The sequence below is a fragment of the Tinamus guttatus genome, unplaced genomic scaffold (assembly GCF_059628265.1).
Source record: "Tinamus guttatus ecotype Peru unplaced genomic scaffold, ASM5962826v1 Tinamus_guttatus_pri_ptg001120l, whole genome shotgun sequence".
Classification (NCBI taxonomy): domain Eukaryota; kingdom Metazoa; phylum Chordata; class Aves; order Tinamiformes; family Tinamidae; genus Tinamus; species Tinamus guttatus.
In genome coordinates, this window is record NW_028289654.1 from 36,228 (window position 1) to 55,941 (window position 19,714).

General features: G+C 38.9%; 1 protein-coding gene across 1 annotated transcript in view; it reads left to right on the plus strand.

Annotated features, from left to right (window-relative positions):
* LOC104573937 (rapamycin-insensitive companion of mTOR-like) overlaps positions 1-19,714 on the plus strand; it is an 81,602-nt gene that overhangs the window by 35,419 nt on the left and 26,469 nt on the right. The window contains exons 7-18 of the mRNA XM_088538627.1: positions 4,908-5,034; positions 7,033-7,202; positions 7,451-7,518; positions 9,340-9,407; positions 11,616-11,698; positions 13,640-13,727; positions 14,716-14,806; positions 14,930-14,996; positions 15,102-15,182; positions 17,042-17,142; positions 17,816-17,978; positions 18,336-18,437. Coding sequence (XP_088394753.1) covers positions 4,908-5,034; positions 7,033-7,202; positions 7,451-7,518; positions 9,340-9,407; positions 11,616-11,698; positions 13,640-13,727; positions 14,716-14,806; positions 14,930-14,996; positions 15,102-15,182; positions 17,042-17,142; positions 17,816-17,978; positions 18,336-18,437 — 1,209 coding nt within the window. The remainder of the gene's footprint in view (positions 1-4,907; positions 5,035-7,032; positions 7,203-7,450; positions 7,519-9,339; positions 9,408-11,615; positions 11,699-13,639; positions 13,728-14,715; positions 14,807-14,929; positions 14,997-15,101; positions 15,183-17,041; positions 17,143-17,815; positions 17,979-18,335; positions 18,438-19,714) is intronic.

Below are 19,714 nucleotides of genomic sequence, written 5' to 3' on the forward strand. Positions count from 1 at the left end.
CCATTGTATCAAGCTCGTCGCTTAAAACCAAAATTAATACAACTGCCAGTAAACCAGTAAGGGCAATTATTAACAGAATTCGCCCTTCCCAGACCGGTCTCCCTTCGTCAAGGAGAAACGGTATACCCAACCAACCACCCTTCCTTTTCCTGGGAGTCCGAGGGACGTCTCCCTCAGACTCCAGCCGACTATCCTTCGGTGCGTCCACCTGGATTTCTGTCGGCTCACTCTCACCCCCTGAGGCCTCCCTTGGCTTATTGTCTTTCTCTATTTTTTTCTTCTTTCTCGTATTCGACTCCCAGACGAGCCCCCAAATGTTGGGTCCGGTTTTCGAATTGACGGAGAAAGAGGCAAACACCATCGATATATTGTGCTTTTTAATAATAGGAGAAAGATAATAAGTATTACCAGCTAGCTGGGATCCAGGCTTTCCCACGCAGGGGTCACACCACGGACCCCGACCGCTTCGGTCGTCCCTCTTTTATACCGTTCTTACCCCAAAAATGTTCCCCCTCCCGTTTTCCTGTTCTGCTTTCATGTCAATGTTATCTATATTTTATTGCTGACTGGGACCTCTGGATAAGCAACCCCTCCATGGAGATCATCCTGACTTGCCATATATCAGGAGTCCTTGCAGATAGGTAACCCCTCCATGCATAGCCACCTGTCTTGCCAATTATCAAGAGTCCTTGCACCTCGAGACTAAGTATTGACTAGCTTATTAGTACACTCTACATTAACTCTTTCATCCCTACAGTGCAAAGCGATCCGGCAGAACTACAGCTCCTGCAAGGCTGTCTGCTTGAGCGTTACCTTCGCTAATAGGTCCAGGCAGCGAGGTGTGCGAGCATACATGTTGGATAAAGTATGGATAAATCCTTCTGTTTAATAGCCATCTAAGCTTCCAAAGAAGCGCAGAGAGGGTCTTGTTTGAAACCTCTTTTAAAAAGGAGTGTTCTAACCTAGAGACTAACCCTGCAACATAGGCAGAGTCTGTTATAATGTTAACTGCAGAGGGCCATCGCGTAAAGATGCGGATGACCGCTGATAATTCCACTATTTGCGGTGAACCTGTGACGACATGTATGTCACTCTCCGTGCCCTTCATCATTTTTCCAAACTACAACTGCACGACCTGTCCTACCTGAGCCAATAGTAAATACTGTAAGAGCATCAGGTATTGGCGTTAGGCTCAAATGGGAAACAGGTAATAGAGAAAGAGAGTTAAAAGACTGTATGATTTTATGTCCTGGAAAGTGAATACTTATCTGTCCTGGATAATCTGCCAAGGCACACTGAAAAACAAAAGACTGGTGAGTCAAAAAGGTTAATTGTTTTTTATCGAGTGGTAAATAAATAATATCGGGCTCTGTGCCATCTAGAAACATCAAACGCTCTCTTCCTTTTTGAATAACCATTGCAATCATATCAATAGCAGTGGTGACGGTTTTGCCAAAATTATGAGGCAGAAACACCCATTCTAAGATTATTAATGGACATGCGTCCTGTGGTATCCATTGTGCTAAGAAGCCATAAGGTTGGAAGCTGGAATAAGAAACAAAAAGACTGACAGGATGATTCTGCTTTCGTCTGTGAACAGTCTGAGTGGTTAATTTGTCCACAACTTTGCCAAGCGCAGCTCGCGCGGGAGGAGTAAGCTTTCTTGAGGACGTCAAACTCGTGTCTCCCTCTAAAAGCTTAAATAGAGGATATAATTCTTCTGTGGAAGTCCCTAAGGAGGGACAGATCCAATTAATAGTTCCCAAAAGTTTTTGAAGATCATTCAAAGTCCTTATGTCTGTCTTTAGGGTCAATGATTGTGGTCGAATTTGATGATCAGAAATTCTCCATCCTAAATATCGCCAAGGTGGACTTTCCTGTACTTTATCTTTTGCAATTTTTAATCCTGCAGCTGATGCTGCTCGCGTAATCTGATGCAGAGCCTCTTGTGCCGTTTCCTTTTGCTCTGCAGCAATCAATATATCGTCCATATAGCGATAGATGAGGATGTTATCGAAATACTTGCGTATTGGGCTTAAAACTGCTGCCACAAATTGTTGACATAACCTAGGACTATTTTTCATGCCTTGTGGCAGAACTCTCTAATGGTATATGCTATGCGATTCCATAGCATTGATGGAAGGTACAGAAAATGAAAACCGAGGTGCATCCTGTGGTGCAAGTGGAATGGTAAAGAAACAGTCTTTCAAATCAATTACTATCAAAGTCCCTGTTTGAGGTAACATTGCTGGAGAAGGGAGTCCGGGCTGTAAGGCTCCCATATCTCCGATGACCTCGTTGATTTTCCTAAGGTCATGTAACAATCTCCAGAAATTATTTTTCTTTTGAATTACAAAAACTGGTGTGTTCCATGGGCTTGTAGTAGGAACTATATGACCAGCTTGCAATTGTTCATCTACTAACTTGTGTAATTACAGCAGTTTATTTTGTGGAAGGGGCCACTGGCCTACCCACACCGGCTTGTCCGTTTTCCAAATCATGGGTGGGACCTGCTGCTGGATAGTGACCCCTAAGAAAAATCCGTGCTTAACTGCATGCCCCATTGACTCAAACAGTCTCTCCCCCACAGGGTAACGGATCCAGGCAATATAAATGGCCTAATGTTTGCAGTTCTTCCTTCTGGGCCAATAATATTTATCAATCTTTTGCTTTGCATTGGGGTACTCTGCCCATCAATTCCTGAAAGCGATGTATGTGCATTAGTTAGGGGTAAACTGTTTGGACATTGCGAGGCAGCGATGACTGTAACGTCCGCTCCGCTATCTAAAATTCCTTGTACATTAAACTTTATCATTCCTGCTTGTAACGTACAGGATATCTGCGGGCGATTCATAGTTATCTGTTGAGTCCAGAAAATCTCATGCCCTGTGGACCCAAAAGAGCCTGTGCCATGGTTATTGTTTGCAGCATTTGGTGTCTGTGGTAAAAAGTATACTAATTGTGCTATTCGGCTCCCCGCTGGCACAGTACAGGGGGAGTCCATACCATTATCTTTATTTCTCCTTTGAAATCTGCATTGATAACTGCAGGTAACACAAACAGCCCTTGTCTGGTTGTCGAAGATCGCCCAACCAACAATGCTGCCATTCCTCGCCCCAGGGGGCCATGGACACCAGTTGGAATTAGCACAACTGAGGTATCAGTAATTAGCACTTCTATTGTGGCGGCCAGGTCCACCCCGCGCTGCCGCTTGTGCTGGCGCACAGATGGTGGCTGCTTCCCGGTGAGGCCACTCTGAGGGGTGATTTGTTGTCATGGCGCGACCCCTTGCCGCACTCCGCTTGAAGTTTCCCGAAGGGGCTAATGGTTGACCTTCCTTATCAAATTTTGATCGACACTGATTAGCATAGTGTCGTCCTTTGTGACAGCGCGGACATATTCCAGGTGCTCCTCCTTTGTTTGCTTGCGTTTTTGGACAGTATTTATGGATATGCCCAAATTGGCCACAAGCAAAACATGGCTTTTTCATGGACATTGTTGCAAATGTTTCGGCCATCAATGAATATTCATACTGTTTGGTACCGACATTAATACATGCTTTTAGCATGTCATCAATAGTAGGATCCTTTAGTGGCCGCAAAACTCTCTAGCAATCAGGGTTAGCATTCTCAACTGCTAGTTGTTTAAAAATGTAGCTTCGTGCTTGTTCATTATCAATTTGTTTCTCCAGAGCCTCATTAAGCCGATCCAAAAACTTCATATATGGCTCATTCGCATCTTGTCTTATGCTAACAAAAGGTTGTCTTTGTTTACCACTCTCCGGGACGGCCTTAAGGGCGCGGAGAGCAAGTGCCTTAACTTGTTGCAGGCCCTCAGGGGGAATTTCTGCTTGTGCTGTTGTAGCACTGTGATCGCCCTCCCCCATTAGCACGTCCACAGTAACAGCCCGTAAAGGACCTTTTTTTCGATAGCCGCTGGTTTTCCTCCCCCTGTGCTTGAGCAAGCTGTCTCATTTTCGATTCCCACATCGTACATTGCATATCAGTCATAATGAGGCGAAACAAAGTTTTAAAATCGTGAGGAGTAAAAACCAAAGTATCACAAAGAGATTGTATAAGATGGGTGGTATATGGTGCGCCGAGGCTATGATCTGTCACTGTGCATTGCACGTCCTTAATAAGATTATACGACAGACCTTCCCAACGCGGATTCTGGTCTGGTGCACAGATAACGGGAAAAACTTTCAGCATGCCCACATCCCCTGCCTGTTTTGCTCCTTGTCTTACTGAGGCCCATTTATCGTGAGGATCCGGGGGGGTATAGGTCTGGCTCCTTTCCAGGGTCAATAGGACCCGAGTCAAAAGGATCATCGTCCTGGTCATCAGGTGGCAGTACCGCAAAGGCTTTTGCAGCGGGTTTTCTTTCCTGATTCTCATCAGCTTCTTTGGTTGACTGTCCTTGCTTCTGTAGCCTGCAGCACAGTCTCCCCTCCTGTGTGCATAAGGAACTGAGTACCAAGAAGAGAGTTTATTCAACTATTAACTATCCAGGAATAGGTCTTGAAGAATCAGTGATGCAGTGTGAGTTTACTTTCTAAACGGGTTTATAAATCTACTGTTTGTCATTCTGTAGTGTTCTCTGATAATAAGTAAATTCTTGGAAATATATCTGAAAAAGGCAGCAATAGTTCTTTCTGGAATATGTATCCTTTTTATCCTTTCTCATTATGGTAAAATAATACAAAAATCCAAACCTAAACCAGGAGCGGAATGGTAAATTCAAGTCTTTCAAGAACAGAAGGAATATTTTTGAGGGTTCGTGTGATACAAGATAGACTGTTCCACATATTAACTGGTTTTATTGTGGAAACAGTCTCAGTATATCAGTTATGTTTGTAGAGAAATATTATGAAGAAATTTTATTTATTTATTTTTATTTTTTGGCAGATGATCACTGTGAATGCTTCACTGTTCCCCAGTTCTATAACTAACTCTTTGATAGCAGTTGGAAATGATGGTCTTCAAGAAAGAGATCGCATGGTACGAGCTTGTATAGCCATTATCTGTGAACTAGGTAAGATGTCTAGAAGCTAATTAAGAAGAATTTTGACAGGATTGTTGTCAGTTTTCTAACAGTTTCTCTTCTGCGTGTTCCTATTAAACAGCTTTATACAAATAATAAAGGACGTGTTCAGTAACTGATGAGGTAGTTGTTAAATGTTTTTAATGTACATTTCCTAAATGTAATTACTAATTTAATAGTACAGCAGAGGTAATGAGGTATTTTTTTTTATCTTCCCTGTATGTTTTTCCAGTGCAGTTGATGTTTCCAGTTGTTTCAGTTTATAAAAGCTAATGAATTTAGAATAGTGAGAATGCCATACATGAAGTGCTGTTAAATGTACAGAAAACTACTAAACACAGTGGTACTGTGGTTAGCTTATAGAAGTCAGTATCTGTATGTGTGTAAAGATGTGGACAGTGGTTTATACTTAATACATATACTTTTCTATGGTTACAGGTTTTTAAGGTTCTTTGATTTTTGTATTAGTGAGAAATGACTAACAAAAGTTCAGAGATATGAACAGTTTTAAAGAAATATTTCATTTATATTTTTTAGCCTTCTATTATAATTATTTTGATCATGTCAGTCCAGTGAAGTACAAAACCTTTTTGTGGTGAAATGCAGACTACTTTCATAGAATCATAGAATGCTTAAGGTTGGAAGGGACCTCTAGAGATCATCTAGTCCAACTCCCCTGCACACGCAGGGTCACCTAGAGCACATGGCACAGGACTGCATCCGAGCGGGTTTTGAACATCTCCAGAGAAGGAGACTCCACAACCTCTCTGGGCAGCCTGTTCCAGGGCTCTGTCACCCTCACTGTTAAGAAATTTTTCCTTAAGTTCATGTGGAACTTTTGGTGCTTCAGTTTGTGGCCATTACCTCTAGTTCTGTCGGTGGCCACCACTGAAAAGAGGCCAGCACTATCCTCCTCACTGCCTCCCTTGAGGTACTTATAGACACTGATTAGATCCCCTCTCAGCCTTCTCTTCCCCAGGCTGAACAGGCCCAGCTCCCTCAGCCTCTCCTCATAGGGCAGATGTTCCAGGCCCCTGATCATCCTTGTAGCCCTGCCCTGGACTCTCTCCAGCAGCTCCACATCCCTCTTGTACTGTGGGGCCCAGAACTGGACACAATACTCCAGATGTGGCCTCACCAGGGCTGAGTAGAGGGGCAGGATCACCTCCCTCGACCTGCTGGAGACGCTCTTCTTAATGCACCCCAGGATCCCATTGGCCTTCTTGGCCACGAGGGCACACTGCTGCCTCATGGTCAACTTGTCGTCCACCATGACACCCAGGTCCTTCTCTGCAGAGCTGCTCTCCAGAAGGTCCGTCCCCAGCCTGTACTGGTGTCTGGGGTTATTCCTCCCCAGGTGCAGGACCTTGCACTTGGCCTTGTTGAATTGCATGAGGTTTTTCACCGCCCAGTTGTCCAGTCAGTCCAGGTCCCTCTGGATGGCAGCGCAGCCCTCTGGGGTATCAGCTACTCCTCCCAGTTTGGTATCATCAGCAAATTTGCTGAGGGAGCACTCTGTGCCTTCATCCAGGTCATTGATGAATAAATTGAACAGGACTGGACCGAGGACTGACCCCTGGGGGACCCCGCTAGCTACAGGCCTCCACCTAGACTCTGCACCGCTGATCACCACCCTCTGAGCTCTGCCATCCAGCCAGTTCGTAATCCACTTCACTGTCCACTCATCTATCCCACTTTATAGATGCTTGGTGAGAAATTGGCTAAGAAATGGTTGTACTGTGGTGATTGACTGATAATATTTTTGTTGCTGACAAGTGTAATACAAAATCTTGATTTATCATCAATGTCAGTCAGTGCCAGAAAAAGCTTTATATGCACCTCGACAGTGTTCAGGAAAAGAAGATATCTGTATTGCATAGACTATGAGTTTGACTCATTTTGTATTTTTTATAGTGGGCACCTTGAAATTTCTTCTTGCCTATCATTCAGTGAATTGATGTGTCTTTATTTTTTATATATATTTTTTAGCACTTCAGAATCCTGAGGTGGTAGCTCTTCGAGGAGGTTTAAGCACCATCTTGAAAAATGTGATTGATTGTCAGCTAAGCCGAATAAATGAGGCTCTGATAACTACAGTTTTGCACCTCATTAATCATCCAAAGACCCGACAGTATGTTCGAGCAGAGGTAGAATTAGAGGTGGGTTCCCTTTTATTTGTTTAGTGACAGAAATTAGCAAATTATGTTACTAATTAAAGTGTTTAATTTTCACTTTGTATTTCACCCTTTGTGTTAATACAAAATGTTTAAAATGTAAGAGTTTAGGCTAAGAGCATGATTATTTATAAAGCAGAAATAAATGGCAGATTGGGGTGGGACTGAGGAAAGGGCAAGACCCATTAACTGTATTGTCATGTGAAAGTAATGCATGTCTTTCTTTTGTTTAGCGAATTTTAGCTCCTTACACAGATTTTCACTACAGGCATAATCCAGACACAGCAGAAGGACAACTCAAGTAAGTGTTGGTGCTGCTGTACTTGTGCTACCAGCTGTGCATGGTATTGTAATTAAACAAGTGGTAAAGTAAAAGCAAGGAACTAGAACGAAACTTCGTAAAGTTGCATGTGATAGCAGCTTAGGATGCAACTTCCCAGTATATTGTTAAACTTTCAAAGTTTAAAAGGGAACATGTAGTTTTATCATTTTTCTCCCTTGTTATATTGTTTTTTATTTAAAAAAGCACTAAATTGTTGTTATTATTATTATTATTTATTGTTTTTATTTTTACTTCAGACATGGGTTTCTTTAGACATAGTATCATAGAATGCTTAAGGTTGGAAGGGACCTCTAGAGATCATCTAGTCCAACCCCCCTGCACACACAGGGTCACCTAGAGCACGTGGCACAGGACTGCATCCAAGCGGGTTTTGAAGATCTCCAGAGAAGGAGACTCCACAACCTCTCTGGGCAGCCTGTTCCAGGGCTCTGTCACCCTCACTGTTAAGAAATTTTTCCTTAAGTTCCTGTGGAACTTTTGATGCTTCACTTTGTGGCCATTACCTCTAGTTCTGTCAGTGGCCACCACTGAAAAGAGCCCAGCACCATCCTCCTCACTGCCTCCCTTGAGGTACTTATAGACACTGATTAGATCCCCTCTCAGCCTTCTCTTCCCCAGGCTGAACAGGCCCAGCTCCCTCAGCCTCTCCTCATAGGGCAGATGTTCCAGGCCCCTGATCATCCTTGTGGCCCTGCCCTGGACTCTCTCCAGCAGCTCCACATCCCTCTTGTACTGTGGAGCCCAGAACTGGACACAATACTCCAGATGTGGCCTCACCAGGGCTGAGTAGAGGGGCAAACATCTACAAGGAGCTTGCATTAGGGCTGCTTCTGTGTTCAGGAGTTGGGTGTGAGGCTCAGGGTAGTGGTTAATGAGTCACTCTGTGCCTGGAGGCAGGTAGTGCACAGACTTGAGGGTCTGACTGGTTGGGGTGCAGCTCTTGTAAACAGTAAATCTTTAGCAGGGCAAAAAGATTAGCAGCAATGTAGGCTGTATGAACAAGAAAAATAGCCAGCAGACTGAGGGAAGCAATTATTTCCCTCTTAGCACTTACTAGACCTTATCTAGACCACTGTGTATGGTTTTGGGCACCTTAACACAAGAAAGATGTTTTGAAACAGGAACAAGTTCAGCAAACAAGCAACAGCAAAGATAAATTGGAGGAGGAAAAAAAACCAAAATATTTTTCAGGAGGACAGTCAATCATTGGAACAGGTTGTCCAGAGAGTTTGAGTCTTTGAAATATCCGATTATGAAGACTGCACAACTGGATGAAACCTTGAGTAACCCTGTCCACTGGTGTCATTGCAGACACTTGTATTGTGCAGGAGTTTGGACTAAGGGACCTTCCTGAGGTCTGGTTTCTACATGAATCCTATGATTCTATCTTATCAAATGGCAGTTGGTGCTTAGGTCTAGGTAACTGAAGCAAGGTCCAAGTCTTTTGGCCCCCACTCTAGTCACACTGTCCAGGGAAGCTTGAGTGATTCATCTGACCAGTTCAGGGTATTTACTTTGTGATCTTCTTACAATAAAAACTCTGCTGAAAAAGAAGAGTAGGAATACTTAAAATTCTAATCTTTGGATGTGTGCATACATATCGGATATATGTATAGGCACCTCAGCAGTGTTATATGCAATACAGACACACTAAAATTTTTCTGACTTTGGGTTTCATTCCCCATCTAAAAATCTAAGTTACATTACCATAAGACAAACAGTGTTACTAACACAGAAATAATTAACTATGTATTGTGGCATTTGTGTTTTTAATAACAGGGAGGACCGAGAAGCCCGGTTCCTAGCCAGTAAAATGGGAATAGTGGCAGCATTTCGATCATGGGCAGGTAAGGTTTGGTTTGTTAGTTCCAAGTTGCATGATTGGAAAGCACTTCCACCTTTTGGAGTAAAAGAATGGTTTATTTAAGCACATAATCTGTGTCTCTTGATCCGTCTTCTATCAGTACCTTCCTATAGTTGAGACTAAGGCATTTTTTTTTGATAGGAGGAAACATAAATAGTTTGCTTTAACTGATTCTGCTGACAAGATACGGCTTTGTCAATGTAGAATATTGCATCCGTTGTTCCTTGATGGTAGTTCTGGACTTCAGCTTAAAGATAAATCCCATTATGAACATAGTTTTGGATTTTTCTTAATTGCTGTTTTGCATTTTTCTTAGTCCTTTCTTTGCAATAGTGCAATATCTGACATGGAGCTGTTACCATAGGGACTGCTCATTCTTTCACAGGAAAGTCAGTGTCTCTAAGATGAAGTAAATCACTTGATAGGAATTTTTACCAAAGTTTGGGGCAGTTTGTCCTTACAAAAGATACAGATATATAGAAAGCCTTTTTGATTTTTAAGACTATTTGCTTTATCTTTTAATCTTCTGAAAATGATCAGTAAGCTTAATTTAGTGCTCACATGTCCTTCAAAAATTTCCTCACATGCAGTCCCACTTCACTGGGACAGAAACTTGGAAAATTAGTGACAACTTTGAAACTTTTAAATAGCAATTTCTATTAGGAGTGTTGCTGCATCCTCCCTAATTCAGGCCTTCAGAACTGATAGCATAAGCCTAAAAAGTTCTAAGTGACTCAAGAAACATCGTCTTGGAACATGCTACTTATCTTGGTACTTCTATTGTTATGCTTTCTTCTTTTTTTAAAAAATTAGTTGTTATACTTGTTTATATATATTATATATCTATTTTTAAATATTATTGGTACAAAAACGTTCCTACAATGTTGGCCTTCCCAAAAGACACATAGTAAAATCAAGGTTGAGTGATTTGTTTTTTGCCTGTCTACACTCGCTCATCACAGTTGATTCCTCTGTCCTTTATTCTCATGTTCTGTTACATCCTTACATATAAATTTGGGCCACTCAGCAATAATTGCATTAACCCAGATCTATTCCTCCCTTGCATTTGGGATGTGGCCATTATATGGAAAGGCCCTTGGAAAGGAGGCCTGTGAGGTGACTGTGGAACATACTTGGAACATGCACACTTCATGTGTATGGGCCCATATGTGTTTATCATAAGCTTGTTGTGACAAGAAAGTTTTGAGCTTGAGGACTCTTCCACATAAGACATTTGTTATTTAGTTTAGTATTAATGAAAATAAATGGATGAGTAGTCAATTATTACCATCTTCGGGTACTTAATTAATGAATGGAGATTTGGGTTTATATAAAATGCGTAAGACAAAGATGGGTTCAAGCCTGGCATCTCTTTTGTTCACTTAAGTTTACATTTTTTGATTGTTTGTTTCCTGAATAGTGTGTTACTGTAAGCTTTAACTGCTTCTGTGATGTGTGAAGGGAAACAGTTAAGGAAATGGAGCTAAAATACTGTCTTTGGAATCATATAGATTGAGACTGTAAATCAGTGTAATCGCTAGCTTCAGGCAGAATTTTGCATCATTTAAGAAAAACTGAGGGTTTATCCTTTAAATCTAGAATTATTTTATTGAGTAGAGCATATTTTAAAAGGACCAAAATGTAAGAGAATCCCTGAAATTTTAGGCAAAGTAGAATCAACTGTGTTGATTAATCTAGAGATGAGCACTCTTCATCTTGGCAAATATGATCAAAATAAACACAATAATGTTATTCCAAGGCATATTCAAATTTACTGTTTAGATTTTTTCAAGATTAAATCAAACAAAATAGTTTATTTTGTTAAAATAGAGCTTTCAGTGCAGAAGCTGCTCACAGTTTTGTTAAGGTTATGCAGATTTTTGTTTTCAAGGCCTTCCCCCCCAGCTATTTCTTTCACATAAACTTTGTTATCACAGCTAACTTGAACATACTGTCCACATTAGTGAGGGCGAAAGCTGTAAGTGTTAGTGAAGGAACAGTGTTTTATAATTAGAAAGTTTTATGTTAAGCATATACCACTGATTAGAAAAGAGATTACATTAGAAACATGAAAAATATTTATAATTAAGACATTTGTCATCTATGCTTGCACTCTGTGGAAATCAAATTTAATAATGTATCTCAGGCTTTTTTTGTGTAGGAATGTTATTATGTATTTGATATTTTCTAGGTATTATCAGCTTGTGCAAGCCTGGGAATTCTGGGATTCAGTCTCTGATTGGGGTACTTTGCATACCAAATATGGAAATACGGGTAGGTGGTAAATATTTAATACTGAAATATGAATAATATTGGATGTTTTAATTACACATTCTTAAATTTTTAACAATCTAGTGGTTTAAATACTTGTTCTATTTTTAAGGCCACTACCTTGAAGTTTACTTGACCCCATTGTCTGTAAGCTTAATTAATTTGTTTGCTTTTTCTATATCTAGCTCCTTATCTATAAAATGAGACTAAAAGCACACCCTCTGTCTGACAGGAAGGAGAAGAGAAGGGGGGAAAATATGGGGAATAAACATATTAAAAAATTGATATATACTCAAATGTTATGGCACTAAAATAGCTTATAAGCTGTCAAGAAGGAGGGTTAAGTTTTTGTTTTGTTTATTTTTAGTCTGTTGCTTATTATTTTATGTAGACCTTGAGCTCATTCTGTAGAAATTCCACTGTGATTTAAAAGGAATTAAAAAAAATAAGGCACTATGAAGTTGATACTGCCAGGAAAAAAAGTTTAGTAGCTTGCAGCAGTTGTTCTTGGTTTTAAGTTTAGTTTCTCATTCATACTTTGTATGGTGGGAGTCTCAGATGTCTCCAATCATAGAATCATTAAGGTTGGGAGGGACCTCTAGAGGTCATCTAGTCCAACCCCCCCCCCCCCCCCCCCCCGGCACACGCAGGGTCACCTAGAACACGTGGCACCGGACTGTGTCCAATCTGCTGGTATTTAGTGACTAAATGCATAGAAGGCATTAGGAAAGTCCACATGGAGACAGACCAGATCAGAGGTACGTAAATTAATTTCTGTTTTGGCCACAAGTCAAAGCAAGCACAAAGGAGCTGTAGTTATGATGAGTTTAAATCTGCAATGTGAAAAAATTGCTTCCTTCAAGTAACTGGCTAAACTAAAAAGCTGTTGGTGGCAAAATAAAAACAAAAAAAAACCCAACCTGCCTACTCAGGAAATATGCCAGTATCTTGCTTCATAACCTTTGGTAGACAAGATAATGGAACTGTTTGTATTTCTAGTACACAACTGTGCATTAGTTTCATTTTTATTTGCATATTGGGTAATGCTGAATGAATAATTGAATAATCATTAACATTTCTCAGGGTTTCCTAATTAAGTATAGAAGATCAGTCTGCACTTTCACTGTCATTCATGGCAGAAATTATACAGTAATTGTTAGTGCACTGTTTGGTGGTGGTAGTAATGTATATGGCAGTAACATCCAAGATGCCGTTTTTGGATTTTCTTCTGTACTATTTTAAGTAGAAAACCTATAGAAAGCGTGTGGCTAGAGGAGATTCTACTGAATGTAGAAAGAATTGAGAGCTTTATTTTGAACAGTGTTGAAAAATATCAATTAAGTTAGAAATTATGCTTTTAACTTAGTAACGTTTTCAACTGATGTAATTCAAGTACCCCAAATTTCTTCAGCATTTATGGTGATAATAAAGCACACCTGTGAAGTAAGCAAGCTCTTGTCTTCTCCTTTTTTTCTCTAAACTCATTTAGATTACAAAAATAAGTAGGACTAGAGGAAATGGCCGGAAACTGAAGCACCAAAAATTCCATAGGAACTTAAGGAAAAAATTTTTAACAGTGAGGGTGACAGAGCACTGGAACAGGCTGCCCAGAGAGGTTGTGGAGTCTCCTTCTCTGGAGATCTTCAAAACCCGCTTGGATGCAGTCCTGTGCCACGTGCTCTAGGTGACCCTGCGTGTGCAGGGGGGTTGGACTAGATGATCTCTAGAGGTCCCTTCCAACCCTAAGCATTCTATGATTCTATGATTCTATGATTCTATATTCTAACCTCCCCTCCTCCCAAAAGAAAAGCCGCAAAACAAATGCACTGATCTTAACAGTTATAGAAATGTGAACTTCAGTATTCAATTTCTTAATAGTTTAATGGAAAAAAGACCATTTTTATAAATCAATAAAATCTCTACTACTTTCTTCTTATTTTCTAGCGAGTTCTGCTGGAGGTTCTTTATGATATATTTCGCCTTCCTCTCCCAGTTGTCGCTGAAGAATTTATTGAGGCACTTCTCAGCATAGGTAAGTATTTAGAACCAGTTCACAAAAACATTCTGTGCATTCATTTACAATTTGAACCCTTGACCGTTTCCTTCATACGGTAGATAATGTAGATTAACTGCTTTATCACTGAATTCTTTGGGTGTTCTCAGGCCCTATTTGAAGTTCTTTGTCAGTTATTGGGCATTGAAGATGAAACTACTAGAAGTCTGATTTTTCTTCTGACATCCTTACTGCACCAATGTTAAGTTTGATGCAATAGGTGTATTGGAGCATAATAAATGCAGAAGACTGTAATTACGTTGCAACAAAGTAGCCTGCTTTGATCATGAAGTTAATCTGTGTCAAAAAAAAAAAAAAGCCTGTTTCTATATACTATGTATGTGCTAGCTCTCTGCGCTGTGCTTCAGCATGCTTAGCTTTCCTAAGGCAAACTTGCACCAGTTTCATGTCTTTGTATTTAGCAAAGTCAGGCTTTTATTTTTAGAATTACTCCTTTTCAACCAAAAAAAAAAAAAAAAAAAAAACCAACAAATCTCCCTTTGCCGCACAGTACAAAACCATTAGCTGCATGAGGAGCAAGTCTTAGCCTTAGCTGTTCTGGGCATTCTCTAGAGTCTGGTTTTAAATGTCTGTGTCATAAGATTGATTATGAAAAAGCTTAATCATTTGTCAGCAGTTAAATCATTCTTGCAAGCTTGCTATGTTGCTTCATAGAGATAAGCGCCTTTCCCCCCCCCCCCCCCTTTTAAACAAGATGAATGTATATATGAATTTGGAAATTTTGTTATCTTGGTTGTCCTAGTTTCAAAGTTAGCCTTGCTTTGCATGGGAGTATGGATTAGAAAACTTGTAGGGGTCCCTTCTGATGTAAGTTTTTCTATGTTTTGAAATCTGAAATTGCAGTTATTGTTGATATAAGGGCTATTTCTCTAATGGTGACTCTCTAAAATGGCACTATGAAATACAGCTTATGCAGTGTCATAATTATCATTTTTTTTTTTAATAGATCCAAGCAGATTTCAGGACTGTTGGAGACTTACTGATGGCTTTGTAGCTGCTGAAGCTAAAACAATATTACCCCATCGAGCCAGGTCAAGGTGAGTATTTCATGAACAGCATCTAATTTTATTTTATTTTTTTGATAAAATAATTGTTGTTCCCTTGCAGATATAATAAAAACAATGTTCTTTCTAAATTTTTTCCATAATTCTTCTCCTTAGGCCTGACCTCATGGATAATTATTTGGCTTTAGTGCTTTCAGCTTTTATTACCAATGGACTTCTAGAGGTAATTAATGGCCTTAAGTATAACTTATTTTTTCCCATAAGAATTAAAATAAGAGGATGTACATTAAATACTGTAATTCTTTTAACCTTTTTTTTTTTTTTGAAGGGCCTGGTTGAAGTGATTGCCAGTAGCGATGACCATGTATCTGTCAGGGCAACTATCCTTTTAGGAGAACTTTTACATATGGTACGTAGAGACTTTCTGCTTAGAACAAGTAGTATTAGTAGCTCTCTGTAAATTGATGTTTCTGGCTATAGCCTTGAATGTATCTGTTGGAACAGATATAAAAATCTCTTTATAAAAATAATGTGCTATCTTGTACTACATTATATGGCACTGCATATTTTAAAAATAGCATGACTCAGCTAGGAAGGCAAGACTGAAAGAGGGGGCTTCTGTCCCAGATGTAATCCCCAGCTCTCAGGCTCCCACCGGCACTCAACTTGGCTTCAGAAACTGGTTGTACTTTTAATCTGGAGTCAGACAAACTCACTGGTCAATTACTATGTTTGGGGAAAGGAGGACTATACTTGCTTTTTGCTTTTATTTCAGTGTTAGCAGCCTTGTGGCAGTGAGTTAAGCTTTCTGTTTAGAAGGATATAAGATATTTATTTATTCATATTTTTTTGCTGGAGCACTTTGTATTATTCATCCAGGCAGCTCCAGCTTGGTGGAGCCCTTTCTTAGCAGTGTTATTGGCAGCTCTTACACAGCACAGAGAAGCTGGAGGTCCCTCACTTACTGCCTCTCCTCTCTCACAATAGCTCTTCTTCTTCCTTTATGCAGCATCCAAACAACTCTTTACCTTTCCATTCTTTGAGGGTTTAATCTCATTTCAACAGCTGAAGATGAGAGGAAATTTGTAAATTCATTCCACTGTATTTGTCTTACTGTGATCTCTGTAGCCCACTCAAAACAAATGAATGGAAACAACCTGCTCAGAGAGCAGAACTTTTGAGCAGAGCCTAAATTATTGTGGTATAGAGGTGATTTTATTGTTTTCATGCACAGCAGTGTATGAAAATGGCCTTCTTCCGCCTGCTGAGAAGCTACTAGTGATGTATAAAGTGGTGACATGCCTTTCTTATGAATGGTTCTTTTTCACATCCTTTCCTGAAGGCAAGAATAGCTTGTACAGAAGAGCTCTTTGATTCTGGAATACTTTTTTGTATGAGGGTGACCAGATGCACTGACTTTTGAGTATGCTGGTACACTTTCTATTTTATGAGGAGATCATTCCCTAGTCTGAGATTAGGCTTTTTCAAAATACTGAGCAAATATCTATATTTTAGTTTTAACAAAGGTGAATACAGAAATATTTCTCTTTGTGCAAATATATTTGAAAGCTATAAAGAATAATTTACTATTTTTCAAAACAAAACCAATTCATCAACTACTCACTTAAGAAGTTATGTGATTGAGTTCATCAGATAGTCACAAGAATATTATTTTTCTGTGCAGAATCATTGGTTGTTGAAGGTATTAAATGAATATAATTAATTTAAATAGATAAATTTTGTATTGTTATTATGCTTTTTAGTACTTAAAAGCATATCAGAATGACTGCAGCTGAATGCAATAAAGGTTGTTTTTACTGCTTTTGTATTTGTTTTGTTTATTTAATAATGCTTTGCTTGGCAGTGTTCAAGAAATGTGTAGATGAGGCACTTGGGGCAGTGATTCAGTAGGCATGGTGGTGATGGGATAACAGTTAGACTTGATGATCTTAAAGGTCTTTTCCAACCATTATGATTGTATGTTATTCCATACTGTCACTTTAACTAATATCAGCCTGTTCATAAATTAGAATGCTCTCATACCAAGTCTGTGTCCTAAGATTCTTAAATTAGTTTCTACTGTATTTTAGACTGATGAATTTGAGAAGTTAAAAATCTTGTGTTTGGTTATTGCTGTCATGTTTTACAAAAAGCAATTTTGTGCGTCTTTGAAAGTTTTGTGAGAAGTATAGACACTTCAAATGATTCTTACAGATGGCTGAAAATGTTGTGATAAGTTACTCTGCTTTTTTGGTTTGTTTGTTTTAGGCAAACACAATCCTCCCTCATTCCCACAGCCATCACCTGCACTGCTTACCAACGCTAATGAACATGGCAGCATCTTTTGACATCATGAAAGAGAAAAGACTGTAAGAATGCTAAATTATACTTAGAGATTAAAGTATGTACACTGCCTTCTCCCGCCCCAAGATGTGTATTTACCACAGCTGCGCACAAACCTGCATTACCTGTTTCTTGGTGGTTGAAACCACTGCTGTCTTTATTGCAATGGAAATGCTCTTTGACCTTTATTAAAGAAATGCTGTTTCCAGTGCATGATTCAAAAAATGCATGATATTTATAGTATTGATTCTGAAATTCAGAAATCCAGAAGAGAATTTTCAGTGGTAGGTTTCAGAACTTTTTTTTTTTTTTTTTTTTTTTTTCCTACTAGCACTGTTTTGTGAGTAGCCAATTCTGGCATTGTCCAATGTCTTTTTTATCACTTCCTATCCTTTCCTGGAAATTTTCTTATGTGGTGTCCCTCAGCTGCTTGGATTTAAAGAGCAGAAAATATAATATTGATACCCCCACTACCATCTAGAAAAGAGAATTTACTTTCCCAAGTATAATTTGCATAGAAGACTGAGGGGTATAAGTGTGTTAAAACCTATATTTAAAACATTCTTTTCTTCTTTTTTTTCATAATTGCTTCTTGTTGGTTGATGCTTACTTGAGCTATGCCTGTTAAACTCAAGATTTAGCAAACGTGTAACTTAATTGGGGAACAGTCATCCAATACTGATTATATTTTTCTGTTAGACGAGCAAGTGCTGCACTCAACTGCTTAAAACGCTTCCATGAGATGAAGAAGAGAGGACCTAAACCTTACAGTCTCCATTTAGACCATATTATTCAGAAAGCAATCTCAACCCACCAAAAAAGGGATCAATACTATGTGCAGAAAGACGTCTTTATTTTAAAGGTATTACCATTACTTATTTTCAAATGAGGAGATTTTATTTTTCCCTTCTCAACTTTGCTTTCTTTAATTCACAACCATTTTTTTTTTCATTTAATTTGACCTCTAGCTAGTCGTTGGGGGTATATGTGGATTGCACTTTATAGAACTTATAAAATGAAATTACGATGTTTTTTTAATGCTTTCTGGGGTCATTAGTGGTCTCTTACTGTTAGATTCTGATAGCAGTACCATCATCATGCAATGTACTCTCAAACACAAAAGGCCCTTCAGTGAACATTACATGAATAGTATATCCAGTGACAGTACTGAAAAATGATGCAAGGAAACTTACTGTGGTTTTTCATGTCTATATTACAGGATACAGAAGAAGCCCTTGTAATGAATCTTCGAGACAGCCAGGTTCTTAATCATAAAGAAAATCTCGAGTGGAATTGGAATCTCATAGGGACCATATTGAAGGTGAGCAAAGACAGTGCATGATTCTAATTTTACGAAGCTGTTTAAAAAATGATGGTATTCATTTCACATGTGAGCTTTGACTTTGTCCTAATAATATAGTGTTATACACCATAATCTGTTTTATTTCAGAAAATTATGATGTTATGGGTTTAATCAATGCTGGTACACTCTTTTTCGTATGCAGCCTCTAAATTACATACAAAAATACACTAGTTAAACGATCAGTTTCCTTAATAAACTTATATTAAGCTCTATATAACATTTTGCATATATACACATACACTTTATGAAGTGATACAATGATTTTAAATTTACATAATATGTTAGATGTAATATGTTAGTAAGGCATCAACCTGTCTGTGTTCATTGCATCACTTTTAGAAGACTTTGTCTTTTTTGAGCAACAGACTTTCTTACCAGTTAAGTCGGAATAATCTTAGAGATCATCTGAAGTCCTGTTTTCTGTGCATCAAAACTGTCCTCCTATTGTTACCCACAAACAACCTTTCCTTACTATAAGCTATATTATTATAAATATGATAGAGTACAGAAAGGATTACTGGTGACAGATATATATGATCAAGTGACAGACACTTACATAATCAAGATTATATAAAAAAACATGAAAAGAAAATATATTTCTATATTTTTTTTTCTCAAGGACTGATAAACTTGAGAAAACAAGAATTTGTCTAATATAAAGGATTAAATAGGTCTATGACAGTAATTTCTTGCTCTGACAAATTTCACTTGTTTACAGGCTTTTGGCAATGTTGCTAGGTTTACGTTAATCATATATATTTCTGCTTTTGATTCCGCATTAAATACATTATCAAGAAACTATTTCTCAGAATCTCACAGCTAATCTGTGTAGTACTTTGTCAAAGGATGTTCCCCCCCACCTTTTGTGAAATTTAGAAACAAAAGAGCTTCTCAGTCGAGCTGTCAGTTTCCCTGATATTTAAGACATTCCCACAGAACGTTTTCTAGTGATCTATCAAACAATTTTAAATATCTCAAAATGAGACTTCTGTCTTTCAGAATGAGAAGTTATTGTGCTTTCTGGTTAGAGTCTAACCACTTCCCTTCCTGTTAACATAATGTTAACAGATAATCTCAGTGCATGCTGGTGTTGTGCAGTTTGAGTGGTCCATCTTTAGCCCCAGACTGAGCAGGATCCAGTTTCTGATGTTTGGGTTTCATTATCTCATGTGGCAACATATCTTCTCCTCACTCAGTCAAAATGTTATGGCTATTGAACACCAGCTTTCCTACCA